We start from the raw sequence: 18,466 nt of genomic DNA, 5'->3' as shown, positions 1-18,466 counted from the left end.
AGGACTTACTCGACTGTAAATGTGTGGGGCTATAAGAATGCAATTACACTTTGGCATTTACTGCGTCAAAGCGGACGTAGACAAACGAACGTACTGCATTTGCAAATTTAAAACTTTAATTTTAAAGGGCATAGTTATTTGCTGATGAATTTCCGGTCGTAGGTGTTAATTATTTCATTATTAACTGTTTCTGCTATTGGTTTTAATCAAAAACTTATTTAGTTTTTGCTTTTTTATCAATTGAAACTTACCGCTGGTCGAATAAAACAATTGTTATAAATTTTTATTACAAACTTTAATTCTTAATTACAAATAATTAAAAATAATAACAATAAAATGTTCTCGATAATGGCTAGAACTTTGCCACTTCGTCAGTTCAGATCAGAAAGTTATTGGTATTGATATTGGATTAAATTAGGTTGTTGTGCTTGTGCTTCAGCTTTCTGCTGGACAGGAGCCGCCTGGAACAACAAAAGGCGCTTATTAATAATTAAAACCTAATTTAATGAGAGTTGCTTTTTTCTCTTGCTTGCTTTTTCATTAAAATTCAATTTACTGACTAGATCAAAGCGATTAATATTGGCATATTCGTCGCTTGTTCAAAAAATTTAAATACAAATATGAATAAACAAGAAAAAAGTTTGGTAATATTTATATTTGCCAACTGATTAATTGCAATCCTTGCAATTATTGGAAAGTTTGATCTATTTATAAAATTTTCAGTTTGGTAATTATTAAAATCCATACCTGCTGTATATAGTGCTGTGCAGGTCTCTGAAACTGGGGATCGGGTTTAGGTATTTTGACAACTATGTTGGTAGGCTGCCTCGTGACCTGCAACAAGTAGTTAATGAAAAATCAGAGAGCAAAAAATGTCCGAATTAGAATTAATTAAAAGTGGAACGTCGATCCTAGGGGAGCCGAATAATACATTTACCAAATTAATTACTGCAGAATTTATTGTGTTGGGTTGTGTTTTTCGAAATGTGTTGTTTAAAATCGGCATAAAACTCGCTGTTTTGCGTAAAATATTGAGTTGTAAACTCACCTCAGCTTTGAAGCCCTCTTTAGGATCAGTATGGTACGTTACTGTTCTTACGAAACCGTCAGGATCGACAACTGAATAGCTTCCTGTAATTTTACCCCCTTCTCTTTGTTCTTTGCGATTTTGGTAGTTGGTGTAGAGATCGTCATTCACGTCGAAACCGAACTGGTAGGAGGGATTTGGCTGAAATAAGAGCCCATAATAATTAATAATGTTTGTTCAAGCTAGTTCATGCTAAATATATAGAAAGAAAATGAATTATGATTGTTTTTTATTGCTCTCATTTCAACCTAAAACAATGAGGGACATTTGCAAAAAACAAAACTTTGTACATCGTTAAATAAAAAGCGAATTAAATAGTTTTCACTTGATAAAAATAGAAACGCAATTTTCTAGTTGCAAGTTTACTAGATAATTGTATTTAGGTTAAAAACTAAAGTTTGTTAACCCGTAAACATTAAAAAATGTTCTAAAAACACAATTTGCTTTGTAGTATTGTTTCTGTCCACTAACACATAAGTGTAATTATGGTGGAGGCGCCGGGTTAAACAACAAAAAAATTGTTACGATGATAATTGTTTTATCTCTTGGGTCTAATGAGACAAATTATTATAGATAATAAAAAATTACATTTTTAGGTCTAAAAAAATGTAAAAATAAAATGGCTGGTAAAAAAAATAATAAATTAGATTCTTTTAAAAATTAATGATTTTTGCTAGACTGAATAATAGACACAAGAAAGAAACGTTTGAAGCTACTTGTGTACAAATTTAAGAAGAGTTCAACGAAACATTAAAAAAGCGTAGGCAAAAGTTGCAGGATTCTGTAGCTCATTAGAAAGATCTCGTTTTGATCAAAAAAAAAGGAAAAATTGTTCTGAACAGTATAGTATATAGATTATATTTAACCAAAGAATTCTCTAAAACTTTTGTACTTATTTATACATTTTCTGTACTTTTATTTTATGGAATTTCTTACGAATTTTATAAAATCTTATCTGCAGCTGAACAAAAAATTTTTTTTATTTCATTTACGACGTGTTTTTATCAACATCTACAAGGCGAGTTTATTAAATGTATTTTTTAGTGTATTTGAAAAAATAACAATTAAATAGATTTTTAAATACCTCATATTTTTCTCTATGAATGTGAATGTTTGTAGATTTTTTTTAACAATTCCTTTAAAATTACACCAAAAAAAATGTTATTTCCTATAATTTCTTATATTATTTAAATATAAACAATGCTTTAAAAAACAATCAGCACTAGCTCCAAAAAATATTAATTTAATTATTTATTATAATATTTTATTACATTATAATAAAAACATAATTTTGAAGTTACGGCAGTTTCTTTAGGTATTTTTTGCACAAAACATTATTTACTAGTTGAGCTTTGTTTATTTTAGGATGACACTAGAAATCATATTAATTAATATTTTAGTTTTTTTTATTTTATTCATTTTTACTATTATTAATAGATAAATAAATAAAATTAAAATAAATTGAAAAAATTTACATGCATAGAGTACATTTGTTGATGTATTTAATAACAAAGGTTGATTTGTGTGATTAGTTTTCACACAGCTTCTTAGAGAAAATATTTTTTTCTAACTTTCTGCACACAACAAATGTTTTTCAAGTGAGTGGACAGTTATATAAATATATAGTTATTACTTTTGCAAAAAATGGCTGGATACATAGGATTAACCCTTTTTTATTCTAATAGTATTAAAAAAAAAGTTAATTTCCGTTTTACAATAAAGTCATTTCGACAATTAATTGAGTAAAAAAATCGAGAATAAAGTGCTCCATTCTCTACATTTGTATCCAATCATGCTTGATGAATGCACGTATAACAAAGTGAGATTTTTCCCACATTTGATTTGTTTTCGAATAAAACGATAATTAAATGTAGCGCAGGCCATTGATACGCGGTGAAAGTGTATCAGCATTTCTTGTATCCACAAGCAGCTCGTTTCCTTTCACACCACAGTTGGCCATAAAACGTTTAGCATCACTAAACCATATGTAAATTTGAAAAACGCAATCAACAAAATTGGAAAAAGGTATAAAACGTTTCATTCCTTCAAATAAAACCAAGTCCACGAGCGGCCGGCCAAATTTAATTTTATGTTTAGCGGAATAATCGTAAATCTGATTCTGCACTTCCGGTTTAATCTCCCGTTAAATTTAAATACAACTGAAACGTGCAATAAAACTATTACCGGGCACTTCCAACTCTTCGCTTTCGGAATGACCAATTAAAACTGGAGCTGCAGCTCAATTGATATGATTAGGGTTATTACGGTTTAATAAGAGTGAATGTTGTAAGTGTGCGTGTTTTCTCTCATGCAGAATTGTTGCTAATTCGCTTCTAAGTTCGCTACCAAGCTTATGAAAATTCTGCATTACACTGGCATGTGGGTTTTTAACCATCGCCTTGTGCGGGTCACTGACTTACAAACTCCACATTAATTCGCTCTAAAGCCAGCTTTCAAATTGATAAGGAACGGACGGTTACGTAAAGCTAAAGCTGAAAATTGACCACTAGTTTCGTTCAGTGCTGGACTTTACAATTTCAATGACCAGAAGTATTGCATATTCTAGGCCAGGTACGACACTGCAATTAATCCCAAACGGCATATTAACAATTGAGGCAGCTATGGCCTAGAAATTAATCAATTCCAGCTCAATTCGAACGCATTCCTAATATGCGGCACTTCAACCCGACATGAAAGCTCCCTTTATCCTTGAAGTGTTATTGCGGATTACCATTTGGGACTGACTTGCCATCGTCTACCTGCTGATAAATTTCTGATTGATCAACTAATCAAACTATCGACAGAGAGCGATTAGTTTCACTCATTTATTGCAACATTTTAATCCCGATAACTTTGTTTCGTAAAAAGCTAATCGAATCAAACTCAGTGAAAGTTTGAAAGGGTCCAAGCTGTGAGAGGAGTTTCATATGTAATACTCGCTACCCCGGAAGAGATTATCCCCGAAATGTATGTGGATTTAAAGGTAGTAAATTTGATAATAGCCTCGGTTACACGGAATAATCGACTGTTGCTTTATCTCTAATCTCTTCGCGAAATAAACTCGAATTAAGCAAAAACATGTGCAATTTTTATCTGGTTTTCATTTAGAAATTCATAGGATTTGAAGTGGAATTCACTTTCAAAGCATAAGAAATTACTTAATTTTAGTATCACACGTCACGATAATAAGTAGCAGCATGGCAATAATTGGTCTCACATGTAAATAATAATATACGTAACAGAAACAGAATGTGTTAAAAAAATGTGAGAAAAATAAATATTTGAAAATTTCTCTCCAGACTTACGCGTATGTGTCTATACTATGATGTGAAAAGAAAGTATGGGATTGAGCGTTTTTTGCTAATTAGATATTTGTAATTTGTATAATTACATAAGTACAATAAAAATTTGACCGTTTTTCAAAAATAAAAGAATGTAGGGTATGGAGTGTAGTTTTTATAATCTAATCCAGTTTACGTAGAGAAAATACCCATATAATTCAATTAATTTATCTCTTCTTTTACTTTCTATTCTGACAGCAAATCACGTAGCTACTAAATAATTCTTAGCGTTGATTATATTATTATTGAATGTTTATGATTGATTATGTGTGGATTAAGTGTGGATCAACTACAGAATTGAACCGTAATACACTATTCACTGTGTGTATTGTCATCAGATAGGTATTAAACTTAAGCCTAGAAAATGGAAGAAACAAGAAAAATTGTTTTACTATTAAGGGAAATCATACCACAGTGTAATAGTAATGCTTTCATCAACGTAAAAGGGAAACATGTATTTGTATATTTTTAGCAATTAGGATTCAATTCATTCAATAATTGCTAATTAGTGATAGTATTCAAGAATTCCATTAATGTTTATAGTCTGATTTGAATCTATTAGTCAAATAACTCGATTGGAGGCAGGATTTGTTTTTGTGTAATTAATTATTATTAAGTAATTACATAAATGTGAAAGAAAATACCTAAAGTTAATTCGTTTCACATGTCGTAATCCTGAGAAAGCTTGACTGTAGAGCATATTTTGAAAAATTTGAGGTACTTTTTATCTTAAGTTAACGATAATACAGTGTTATCCACGTGTTGTTTAGAGACAATAAATTAACACTAAAACTTTAACTAGAGCATAGTTTTGACTTTTGAGAAATTTCGCTTTCTACGGTTTTGCCTCGAGCTCATATCTTGCTCTTTTAATAAATTGCTTTACTTCCTTTTGCGCTAATATCTAGAACATGTATTTGTACATAGCTTTGTTTAAGTTCCATAATTGTCTACTGCAACTACGCAATCACAACACCAATTTTATTTTTTGTTTTTGTATTTTTTTATTTTTTTTTTATTTCTTTAACTTCCATGTTTTATGTAAACGTAAAATTAAGTACTGCTGAAATTTTGTATATTTATTTCTTATTATTTTTATGTAACAATATCCTCTTTTGACATCCATTCTCTAGATGTATAATATGTAGGTCAAGGTTACGAGATTTATCATTATTGCCTTTATATAACAATAATTTAGAATCGAATGAGTTATACAATGTGTTTTTAGATGATTCTCATCTAGTCGTCTGTGCATTTAACAACTGACAGTTTTGACATTTATTGACAGAGAATTCAATTGAGCACATGTAAACCAATTTCAAAGTTAACTAGATGAGAATCATTTAAAAACACATTGTATTTAAAGGTAATATGTACACTTTTTAAATTATTAGAACTCTGATTTCATACTTTTTCATATTGTAGTTTTGATATCACTCTCATTTCTTCTATTTTATATTTAAAAACAATAATCCGTAATTTCATTTTTTGTATGTTTGTCTTAGTTACATATATTTTAAAAATTAGAACAATATTTTTCGTCTTCTGTGCTTCTTTGTTAGAATCTGACTTAATTTTTACATTTATTTGCATCAGATTTGTGTGCTTTAACCAGTTAAAATATAAAAAAATATTTTTTTTTAAACTGTAGTTGAATATCCAAACAATCTTAATTTAAAACCAGTTTCTAATTTATTTTATAGTATTAAACGTTGCTAAAAATCACATTTTGTTTTTAAACTGATCACATTTTTTGGTAATGTTTCTAGTTCAATATTTCCAGAAACTGAAGTACAATTCTTTTTCTTTGTTGTACATAAAAATAAATTACTCCTTACTCACATCGTACTCTTCTGGATTTTGTTGTTCCCCTCCTTGGTGTTGTTGTTGCTGTTGCTGATGCTGCTGTTGTGGTTGTACATAAGGCCTGTACCCTGGAGCTGCAGGAGCGGCGTATTTAACAGGGGCTGGTTGGTACTTAATTGGAGCTGGTTGAGGAACAACTTGTAAATAGTGTGGTTGCGGTTGCGGTTGTTGTTGAGGTATTGGAAGAGGTAGAGGCTGTATCTGTCTGCTCAATGTCTGGGACGTTGCTTTCCTCTGAGCAGCGTCTAAAGCTTGTTGCGCTTGACCTTGCTGCTGGGCAGCCTGAATGTGCTGCAGGAAAAGCTGCCCTCCTGCTTGCGCCACCCGCTGTATCTAAACAGGGAAGCCACAGTTGCTTACATTTTTTCCGCTCTACTAGTCTTTGATTGAGTGAAACGCGTGCGTTTGAGATATTGGAGGGTTGTTTACCTGTCTGTCAACGTTGGTGGCTAACAGTACTTGTTGTATGGGCTGTCTGATTTGCGTGGAGAACTTTTGTTGTCCTTCGTACACTGGTTTTGCGGGCTGTTGTTGTGCGGGCACAGGGGCGGTAACGTACTGTGGCGTCAAGTAAGTCTGTGGCTGTCTATATTGAACAGGGCTTTGTGCACTAATATACGGAGTGTCTTGGTAAGCTGGCTGCGATACGGGATATGCGAAACTTCCCGTAACGTAAACTAATATAAAACAAACTGTTAATTTCATCTTGGTAATATTTACGCGGTAAATTCACAAGATAAGGTGGTAGCAAGTGCTGATTATTACTAGTATTTATACGTTCGCTTGCCCTACTCTGAAGAACTTTCCTGTTGTGCCATGGAGAAAGGAGTTGTGCAATAGTAGGGTCACCGTATTGTCGTTAGCGAGCGATTTTTTCATCATCTTGAAGTGCACGCCACTGCTCTATGTGTCGTGAGAAAAAGCGTAATTAATTTAAAAATTTTTTAGGGGAAATTACTAAATTCCAAAATATCGAAAGTTCAAGCGTGCATGATAAAACAATACCATCTAATGGTAGTGTTAGAATTTTGAACCGGTGAATTTAATTATTTTCGTTCTAATTAGAATTCTATTCGACTACTGTAAAAGCGGGGTAATAAATTAGGCTGTGATATGTTTATAAGGGACCGAGTTCCAAAACCCTCTAACGACGCTAAACACCATTTGGGATGAGATATCGAGTGAATAATTAAATTACATCGTTTATCAACGATAAAATAAACATTAATTAGCCACAGCATAAAACGTTTAATTAAAGAAAATTTGTTAAAAGATAACATTTATTTTCCCAGAGTTCCTTTTATAAATCTTCAGGGAATCATTTTACATTCGAGAGCTTCTTACCCATTTTAATTTCGTTATTGGATTTTTTGCGTCACACCTGAGCGCCAAAAGATAAAAAGATTAAATTTATTGTTTCCTCCCTTTGTGACTTTTATCAAACAGCTCCACCGAAATTAATTGCCACAATAGTCCCGTCTCTAAACTAATCAAACTGAATAAACACAAAGTTAAAATTTTTATTAGCTAATTTAAAGACAAATTACTCTTTCCACAATCGGGGCCTGTGGATTAATAAAATTCGCCGGAAAATGTTGATTGAAAAACTTTGCAGATTCAACACACTAAATTTTAATTTTTCACCAATAAATGAATTCCCTTGGATTTCGCGTTCTTTTAAATTTATGGAATTCCCGAATTGAATAATCAAGCTGTCCGCTTGAAATTTTGAATAGCATTTACAACAGTAACTCCACATAGAAAAACCGCAGTGTCAGATGCAGCCCTATTTATTATGCATTTTTTCGTGGAGTGCTTCCCGAAAACTATTTTTTCAGACACACATTTCCATTGTGTGCGCAAATAAACCAAAAATCTGACATTAAAAATGTACAGCTCGCATGTCCACGTCTTCCCGTCCAAAAACGTTCCTCCTATTGTTATTACTTCAGTGTTATTCAATTTAAATTGCACGTCTGTCATCAGACGCTCACCAAGAACGTTAAATTGCAAATGCGAGCAAGAAATTGTGCTAATTACAAGCCTCTCGACACCGTTATTAAGCAATTTAGTTAACGCAGATCACAGGGATGTATGCACCCTTCAATTTTTTTTAATAAAAACGCCAGTAAGTGTGGGACATATTTCTTGGTTTTCTGGATTAGTATGCAGAAGGCACGGGAAATAATTGAGAGTGGCGTATTTGCAACAGAACGCCTGGAAACAAAAGGCTTATTTAAAATTCGATACGCATTAGCCGAGAGTTCGAAATAGGCCCTTTATTTTCCCTTTTTTGTGATATAAGGACGGTGAGCAAGAATAATGGAGTAGGATAATAACTTCAGTTTACTTATCTCGATCGCGAAGTGCTCAAGTACAATTGCTGCGGCTGAGCTGTAAAACCTGAGAATTATTTTTCCGACTTGATTCACTCGGATTACGCTTTCAAGCTAAATTTCCACAGAGCTTTGTGAATGATTATATGTTGTCGAAATTCCCTCCACACCCTGCACTGTATTTTATCGAATTACGAACGGTCCTCGCTCATGTGATAATCAAAATTAGAGCCATTTCTTAATTATTTACCCCATCAGTAGAGCTGGAAAGTTGAAAGTGTGCAAATTGAACCGATAAATTTTTCGAAGAAATTAACTTAAATGAAAAAATAAATAAAGCCTACGTGTGCTGAATGCAATAAAGCGACCGCATTAAATGGATTGCCGTTGAATTTAAGCAAATAAAATAAATTAGGCGCCGGTCCAAAACTAATCTGCAGATTTTGGCTCTTTAGCACTTTTCCTGAACTTCATTACTTAATGATCCTTCAAGGGCCGTGCCCAGGGGGCGGAAAGCACGTGTACCCTTTATTTGACCCATGCCGCAGTCATGTGACACCCCCAACAGTTGTAATGGTGCGTCTCTTTCATGGCCTGTTACGATCTCTGGTTGACTGCCTTTGAATGCCGCCAACGAACGGACGTTTCAAGAAAATGCTGCTTTTAAACACAAATCGTGATTGCGTCCGCATGCTCTTAGGCACACATTTGAGACGTTTTAAGTAGAAAAAAAGAGGGATACCTCAAAAATGCGAGCTTGTGTGACTAAGTTAAACGAAATTTAATTGAATTAGGTACGGTAATATTGCTGTTTTTACCACACTTGTTCTCTACTAAGCGCAGTGTAATAACGTGAGAGAAACTAATGAAGACTTAATCACCGAATATAAAGATTAAACCTTATTAAATTCTGCTAAATATGCTTTTAATAGCCTCAGCATTTGGCCGAAACTTTAATATTCATATTGTGCTAAATTCATTTCGTAAATTAGTTTGCTGGTAGACGATGACGTTCATTGATTTTTGGTCTGTTTTTATTGTAGTGTTATTTAAGTGTAATCATGTTGGTAACAAAATTGGCTCTTCTCCATGTAAATTGTCACAACCTCAAACTCTCTTGAAATTTATTATAGTTGCTACATCCAGTCTTCAAGGAAAGGGCTTTAGTGTGAAAAGAGGTGTTTAGACTTGGACGCTTCGCCTAGAAGCGACACTACTTAAAATCATGATTAATTGAGGCTCGAATTCTAAGGGGCAATGAAATGAAATATCCTATTATTGGATGCGAAATCGTTACAATTTTCATTTGTGTTATGCAAAAGCAGGCGAATATTTAATCCGAGAAGTTCAGCTGCTTAAGCAGGCAATCCCCAGTTAATAAATACTTCAACTTGCAACGTGCAAGGATTAGCAAACCGGTACTTCTGACCCATAAATAAAAGGGACATATATCCTGAAAATTTTACATGAAATTGATTCCGAGATGTAACATCGCAGGGAAGATGAATAATGCATACAATGTTTGTTATTTATTCATCTGACTATAGAAAACATAGCTGGAATGAAATTGATATTCCACTCAAGTTCATTGTGTACGTGTCATGAGAAAATGATTTACCTGTAATAACAAAATGGAAATATAGTTATGACCCGGTATATTGTATTAAAAGGCGTCAATTCGAAACTAATTACAATTTATTTCCATCAGCCATGAAGCCAGAAAAATGCTCAAGCGTTAATTTTTTTCTACCGTACGGCAAAAAATTCAGCGGCATATTTATGTATTGAGTCGTGCCATTAAAAAAATAAAAGCGAAATAAATAATAAAAAAATTTATTGTTTAACTTAATTACATATTATAAATTTTCTTTTACACAAATATGTAGACACGCCAAAATTTTGATTACATTCTGCGGATAAGGTTGAAATATTAAAAATTTATTACATACTATGTTGTTTCCTTTTTACTCCATTTTCTCTTTTCCAATACTTATTATATTTATTTATTATTATTTATTATATTTTAATTATGTTTTATTATATTTTTTTCAATATTTATATATTATTTTGTTTTGATTTTCCTTTTTTTGTTTTTTATTTTGTTCCCAGTTAAATTAAATAGTCTCGGCTAAATGTTTGAATAATTTTATTTTTCAAAAAATTTTCTAGATCATAGCCACTAATTACTGAAACATGTTTCGGTGACAACAAAGTATTATTTTTACAATAGGGATTTGACTTTTCTTCATACTCGTCGTAATTCATTTCCAAATCGACTTTATTTTATTTTTTTTTATTTTAAAATTTTCTTGAGATTTTACATTGCAAGCAATTGTTTACAAGACTAAATACATTAGTCAAACGGTTTTAGGACTCGGAAAAATCGATTAACTTCAAGCCAGTGATTATTTCCTGCAACAAGAAAAACATTTAAAAAAAACTTTATTTATAAATTTTCTGTCCGAAACCTAACTACAATTTCTGACGGGGGTGAATTTTCAATTATTATAACAATGATTTAACAGACTAATTGGTTTCTGAAGGCGCTTTATTAGTAGTTAAAATTACCTATTAACGAACGAGTTGTGTACAATATTTTTTCCTCCTGCAAATTCCTTAATTCTGGTGATTAAATGTGAAATTAATACCAACCCAGTTAAAGCTACTTTCATCTTTTTAACTTCAATTTCAACTTTGATATCTGTCAATAGTTGATATTATTAATGGCTCATTAACAAACGAGTTGATTACAATATTTTTTCGTCGACCGCAAATTCCTTTATTCTGGTATTAAGATGTAAAATTAATACCAACCCAATTAAAGCCAATTCATTACAATTAACTGCTAAAAAAACAGTGAAAACTGATGATTTAAAAGTAAATGTGACGTTATTTTTGCATTTACCGGTAGTGTTTTCTGTAATTTTTGTTCACGAACGGGTCGCCAGGAGCCACAGCAATTGTACCTCAACCTCAACAATAATCAAAAAAATGTTTTCTTTGTCTACCTAACTAGTCACAGTGGACCGATTTTTCTAGGATGAGGAAAAGGGTTTTGAAATAAAACTTTAAAACACAACTACGAATATGAGCTTTTTTTATTACTATTATTATTATTTTTCCATATACATTCCATACACTCTGCGTTTTTTATAGTCCTACGTACGCAATTAAAAAGCAATACAAAACAGATCATTTACTTTTCTTAAATTAACAATTTTAACATTTTTTTTCACGTTTGATGTACTCGTTGAAAATACCTATTAACATTAAGCTGTTAATGTTAATGCTGATTGTGTTTGTTTTTTCTTTTTAATTTTAACAGCTTCATTTTAATTTAAAACAGAACTTGTAAAATAATGTACCTTCACATTAATGGTACATACGTGTATCAATAGGTAGATAGCTAATTAACTAACGTAATTCAAAAATAGACATTGAAAACTGAATAAAATTATTAGCAAAAATTTTATTTTCTTGTTTCGCCAGTTCTTTTCTGTCATTTTGAAAATTAATTCTTGTGACTTAAAAACTCCTTTTTGATTTGAAATGGGTAGATGTAGATACAACACTGATTTGAATAAATAAATTTATTTTTATTACAACATCTAAGTTTAGGCAGAATCCACAGCAACAGTATCATCATCGATGACGGTCCCTTGGACTGGTGTGGGAGCGGGGTTGGCTGGGGCGGCAGGAGCACTGGCAATTCCTCCAACTCCAGGGATACTCGCGATTCCTCCAACTCCGGGACCACTCGCGATTCCTCCAACGGGAGAAGTGGGGAAACCGCCGATTGCGGGATAGCTCGGGAAGCCGCCGAAGACGGGGTTTTGGGCGAAAACAGGAGGGTTGGCAAAGATGTGTTGATGAGAGTAAATGGGCTGGGAGACGACAGAGTGTTCGGCATAAATGGGTTGTGTGACGGCTACCGGAGTGTTGATGTGGCCCAGATGCACTTGGTGCGGGGTGTAGGAGACGGCGACGGGGGCGGTTATGCGTTCGACAACGGGGGAGACGGCGGCGTAGGCATGGCCTTCCACGGTGCTGTAAGCAAAACTGCCGCCTACGCGGTCAGACTTGACCACGGCGCTGTCAAAGCTGGGGGCGCGCACGAAGGTGGTGGCAGGAACGACGCCACATTCGGCCAGGCCGATGGCGAGAGCAATGGACAAGACAACAAACGCCTGAGGAAATCATAAAAAATGTAAAAAAAACAATAAAACTCTGAGAAAAACCTTTTTTTTTATTTTTCGCTCTTTCGTTATCTCATTTTTTTAATAAAATTAGAAACAAATCTTAAATCTTAAAAATTAAAAAGTTTACAAAGAATTTAAGTCTAGGTTATATGTAAATATGTAATAAAATGGGCCAAGAATATTTGAGGGTTGTGAAAAACTTAGCTCAGCAATTACGACTTAACAGATAATAGCTGAGATAATGCTGCTGAAAACACCATATTTTTACATTAGGATTCTTGACATAATTGGTCATTTCGCCACAATTCAGACAATGAGTTTCATTTTCATTTCCATAATTACCTAACTGCCGCAACAGCCATCTGCAGTGTAATGTCTATATTTTACTTGACAATTATTAGTTCATTAGTTCATTACGCAAGTTAATTTGATAATACTCTCTTGTTTCTTTGCTCTTTTCGTGTCATTTAGAAAATTGCACCTAAAAATTGGAACTTTTTAGACGCTTTATTTCTCACATATTGGCGAGAGTAAAATGACGAACTCAGTTTATTCTAACATTATCTAATAGTATTATTAGAGTCTTTGATAAACATGGTAGTATCTAATAATTGTTTCAATAGGAAGTACAATAATGTTATTTGGATATTAATTAATAAATTGCCAAATAAATAACTGTCATTTTCTAAGTAAAATATTGTAAATGCTACGTAAAATAATTTAAATACAATTAACTAAGAAATAATTAATACTATATTTATAAAATGATACCTACACCTACCTAGGTAATTAACACCACTTGGTAAGCTAAATATCTGATATGACATGGACTAACAATAATTTTTGATGTGAAGATTTGATTAAACCGAATATTTTTTTTATTTTTTATTTTTTTTTTTTATTTATTACACTAGTTTACAACGTTTTTATCAATAGATGAAGTCAAAAAAACATTAGGACGTCAAGTTTTTTAAATATTTATTAAAGTATCAATATTTGTCAATTTTTGCAACACAAAAATGTTACAGACAACTTCTTCTTTTGTACTAACACAGTCAGTTTATTTTAATGTAGGCTAGTTGTAAACGAATAACATATTTTTATCCCAAAAACCTTAATACCTCTCTTCTTAAGACTTTAAATCTTGATGGAAACATTCATTATGTTCAACGCTTAAGCTTTCTAGGTTTTCGTTGGATAATTTAAACACAAACATGGAAAAAGTTGTTTGAACTTAATTTACATTCTTCTGATGATATTTTAAAGCAGATAAAATATTTAACAATTTGTTAATCACGTCAATAACGAATGCCAAAGACACCACAAAAAAGATTGATTTCAACTTTTGAAAAATTAAAAATCATATTAAAGTCATATTCAAAATAACAGATTGTTTATTTTTTTGCACTAGTTAGTGTCAGTTTTTTAATTGTTGCCAGCAAAATTTCTATACTATTTTCATAAGACTTTAAATCTTAATGGAAACGTTTACCATTTGACCGCTTAGTTTCCTAGATTTTATTAGGATAATTTTACCACAAACAAAACAAAAGTTGTTTAGACTTAATCTACATTCACGATATTTTAAAGCAAATAAAATGTTTAACAATTAGTTTACCACAGAAATGCTAAACTAGACACCATAAAAAAAAATTTTAGTGAATATATTAAAACAATTTCAGTGAGTAAGCAATAAACAAAATCAGTACAAATCACTTTTTGGTAAAAGAAAAGATTTTTTTGTAAACTAGTATTATGTTTACCTGCCCTTTACGATTTATACTTATGAAGTGGACTTTATCGTTATAACTTAGAGTTTAATTTTTTACCATGTTATTTTGGACGACTAAAATTAAAATAGCTAGACTGGTTTGACTTGAGCGAAAAAAGGTACAACAAAGTTCTAAAAGCAAATAAAAACTTGAAGGATTGTATTCTCCAATTAAGAAATATCGCAAACATGCCTTTTGTTTCGAGCAAAATATTTAGAGACAATAGATAGTTTTCAAAAACAAAAATTATTCTTCCTGTGACACCTGTACAGTTAGTTTCAGTAGCAACAAATTATTCAACAAAGAGATGTTGCATCAAAGCTTGGGAGTTAATTTTAATGAAATATTTTCAGCCGTGAAGAGCGACTCTGACGACCACATTTCGTGCTAGCGGCGGTAATATCGTGATTATTAATTTGTGTTAGAAAAAAATTACAGGCGCGCGAAACAAAGAAGTTAAATTAATTAAAAAAGCAAGCTCGACTCACCTTCATTTTGTAATTTTTCTAACGTCGTCGGTTTGAAAAATGAATACGCTTTGAAAGATGTCCGAATTGCTTTTATACTCGCCCATTGTAGTTACTCCCCTACTCGCAATATAATTTAATCCAGTAAATTTTGTACACGCCTAAACAGGCTTTTGACATTCAATCCATTTCCTACATAATTTGCTATCTTCTACAATGGAACGAAATATTTTTTCTGCGCTCGCGACGATATCGGACGTGATCACTGATCATATTTAAAATCTGATTTAAACTTGACGTTCTAAACAACAATTTGAATTTTTTTCAATTTGCGTTTTAGAGGTTTTCGCCTGAAATGGTCCATTTCAGGTTTTAATCCGGTTGTTGTCGTCACCACGCCCAATCCAGCGTCGAATTCGACGACGTTCAAGGCTGATGTGTTCTAGCACGATGACATTTAATCTTTGAATTTCCGGAAAACCTTTACTACTGCTTTTTGTTGTTGTTTAATTATAATCTACATCGCTAACAACAATTATCTCCCGATCGATTTGAGAAAGAGTTGCAGTTACGCCATTTCAGTATTCCCGGAGTACGTAGGCCGTGTACAGCAGGGAAAAATTTATCAATTTCAATAAAACACGTTACAGGGACACAGGCAGAGCCAGAGAAGGCGACGAAGTAGTAAAGTAATCCGCATCTCTAGAGATCGAAACCCGGCGTATTTTCATCCCCGGTTTTAGTGGAATTTTTACGAGCCATTGGAAGCACATCATAATATTACATAGCTTTTAAAATATAGTAATTTTTAAAGACCCGGAGGACCGGAAAGGGATAAAACTTGGCGCGCCTTCTTAAGCGATTTACATCAACGGGCCTAAAGAAGAATTTGCCACCAAACAGACCAAATTTGTGATTCCAATTAGCCGCTCGTGGTTGTTTGTTCGCCGCTCGATTTTGGATCAAACAAAAAGCTTTAATAAGCCTAAAAATATTCCCCTGAAACGAAAACAATTCAGCTGTAGAACACTTTTCTGCAAATTTTTTCATCTAAGAATAAATTATGTTGAATTTATTTATTTTTTTTAACTAAGAAAGTATCAGCTGGGCTTTGGGAATTCGGAATGAGTAAATGAATAATAATTTTTGGAAAATATTGCCGAAAATTATTTTTTTGTAAATTTAGTCAAGCTAATCAAACGGCGTTCTATTATACACAAATACAAATATAGAGAAAAAAATCGGCGTTAGCATTCGTGGGCTCCTACACATTTTATTGATCATTTCCAAGATTTAAATTCGGTTCTGCTAGAGCCCTCTAACGAAAATAAAATGAGTTAGCTGTTCTCAACGTATAGTTCTCTCAAATTCTCTTAAACTAAATACAGAACTTTAACAGTGCTCTACAGTCGCATTACTTTGGGTTTTGAAAACTTCTAATTTTCTTTACTTATTTTCTCAAATAATTTTTGGTGAACCAAAAGCTAAAAGTTAGAGCGCCACCGCCTGTTAAGCACAGGACTACTGATAGTCCTGAACAGTGTGAATTGTTGGTTGCAGCAGTTAAAGCTCAAAAATTACAAGATCTATGCTAATAAATATTTGAAATTGCAGAGCCACGCACGCTTTTTCAAATCTTTTTTTGTGTCGAAACTAAAAGTATTCGAGTCCTCAACGGAGATTAAACCCAAATTCCCCATTCCTTCTCCCCGGTTTATATTACAGAAAAGTAATAAACGTCAGCGATAGAATCTCCAGTACGGACATCTGATTTGTCCCAACTTTTGTGCGTCTCTGTCACAGTTGTCTTTTATAACTGCAATAATCTTTTTATCCGAAGGCGTTTCGCGTATCTAATTTAATTCTTCTTTCAAATGGAAATTTGTTTTACGAAAAAATGAATAAATTTCACTGAATACAATAATTTGTTTCCTGTCTAGATCTCCTTCTCTTCCAGCCTTCACAGTCGTCCGGGATTAGATTCATCAGTGAGATGACGTCAAATGATTGTTTAATCGCCAGGAAACTGTAATAGGCGGTCCTGATAAGCTTCCCAACAGGATTTTTCAAAGCGGATTATGTCCTTCTCGGAAACTCAGCGAATTCTAGATTTTCCGACAGCTTTCGGCGCAATTAAATGTTAATTAAACAAGTTTTGTTTCAAATGATCAGAAATTCATCGAATTTAAACACAATAAAAATGCCAGTTTGAAACCCATTTGGGATTTGAAATTTTAGGGATGTTTTTTCTTGGCTGTGTTTCATTATTTCAGTAGCACGTTTCTGTTCGAGAAAGGGATCAAAGGTGAGTGGATTCTTTTCATTACTTTATGTAGAATCCAAATTTGAAACCGTTATTTTCCATCGGCTTTATTTTTTTGTGAGGGGCAGTAACTCGGATAAAGGGCGTATACTGAATACAAAATTTCCAAGAATAAATGAGACTTCGTAAAGAGTACAAAAAAATATAAATACATAGATAAACACAAGACAACACAAAAATATACCAGAATTAAGTGTACAGTTACGAAAGTACACAAAGAATAAACAAAAAAAAACGTGGACTTTTCACTACAATATTAATTTTTATTCAAAAACTGTCGCACCAATTCAGTGGTACGTTGTTGAGAAAAAAGTACAGATAACAGAAAAACTTTTGAAGAAATTCCTGTCATACTAAAGCTACAAACTTATTTTATTAGCTTTCTCAGTTTTCATTATTTTTTAATGTTTTTATGTTTCTTTCCCTTTCAAAGCGCTGAATCATTATTTTTAAATTTACTAACAGACTTTAGCAGTTTTTTTGAATTAAAAAAAATAAAATTTATCAAAAAAATTACAATGTGTAGATGTGCCAGCACTGGGAATTATTAAAGCATTTCAAAAATAATTCATTCTTACAATCACAACTGTTAGTCAATGTTGCTACATATATTTTTTTTTAAATTCGTTACTTATCAATAACTTGAATACAAAGCATCATTTTACTATTTTTACTTTTTTATGTAAGCAATTTTCTATCACACACCAGTGAGTTGAGTACCAGATATAATTTGTATTGTTGAAGAAGTCCGTTCACATTCTAAGTTATGCTCGAAATAAACATCTTTCAGGAAAGTAGAAAATAGTCAGCGAATGCATAAAGAACTAATATACTTTTATACAGAATCAACGGTGACTACTAGGTGAATGCAGCCCAAGATTTCAGAAAACGACAAGAATAATTAGTGATGAAAGGACTACAAAAAGAATAAACAAAAGAAAAAATCATGAATATTGCCCCCTCGTTTTTTTGTAAGCAATGTTTTTTCGAAGATTAACACGTTGAAAGGAAGATTTTGGCGGACGACTTACCTTTTATTCCAACGAATTAAACACAAAATCAATAGGAATAAAAC

The 18,466-nt window shown here is 32.5% G+C and overlaps 2 protein-coding genes across 2 annotated transcripts; both read right to left on the bottom strand.

Moving 5' to 3' along the window:
• Positions 1 to 270: 270 nt before the first annotated feature.
• Positions 271 to 7,049, bottom strand: Cpr66D (Cuticular protein 66D). Its single transcript, XM_015978108.2, has 5 exons — positions 6,724 to 7,049; positions 6,271 to 6,627; positions 1,049 to 1,228; positions 748 to 834; positions 271 to 461 (listed from the first exon to the last, which is right to left on the bottom strand). The coding sequence occupies exons 1-5, from the start codon at positions 6,997 to 6,999 to the stop codon at positions 390 to 392; spliced, it is 972 nt and encodes a 323-aa protein (XP_015833594.2). The 5' UTR covers positions 7,000 to 7,049; the 3' UTR covers positions 271 to 389.
• A 5,156-nt stretch (positions 7,050 to 12,205) lies between these two features.
• LOC103312348 (hypothetical protein) lies at positions 12,206 to 15,348 on the bottom strand. The gene is made up of 2 exons (XM_008192786.3): positions 15,090 to 15,348; positions 12,206 to 12,817 (listed from the first exon to the last, which is right to left on the bottom strand). The coding sequence occupies exons 1-2, from the start codon at positions 15,093 to 15,095 to the stop codon at positions 12,245 to 12,247; spliced, it is 579 nt and encodes a 192-aa protein (XP_008191008.1). The 5' UTR covers positions 15,096 to 15,348; the 3' UTR covers positions 12,206 to 12,244.
• Between the last annotated feature and the right edge of the window lie 3,118 nt (positions 15,349 to 18,466).

Source organism: Tribolium castaneum, chromosome 1 (assembly GCF_031307605.1).
Source record: "Tribolium castaneum strain GA2 chromosome 1, icTriCast1.1, whole genome shotgun sequence".
NCBI classification, from domain to species: Eukaryota; Metazoa; Arthropoda; class Insecta; order Coleoptera; family Tenebrionidae; genus Tribolium; species Tribolium castaneum.
The sequence above is the reverse complement of the archived record's forward strand: the minus strand, read 5'-3'. Positions and strand labels throughout refer to the sequence as shown.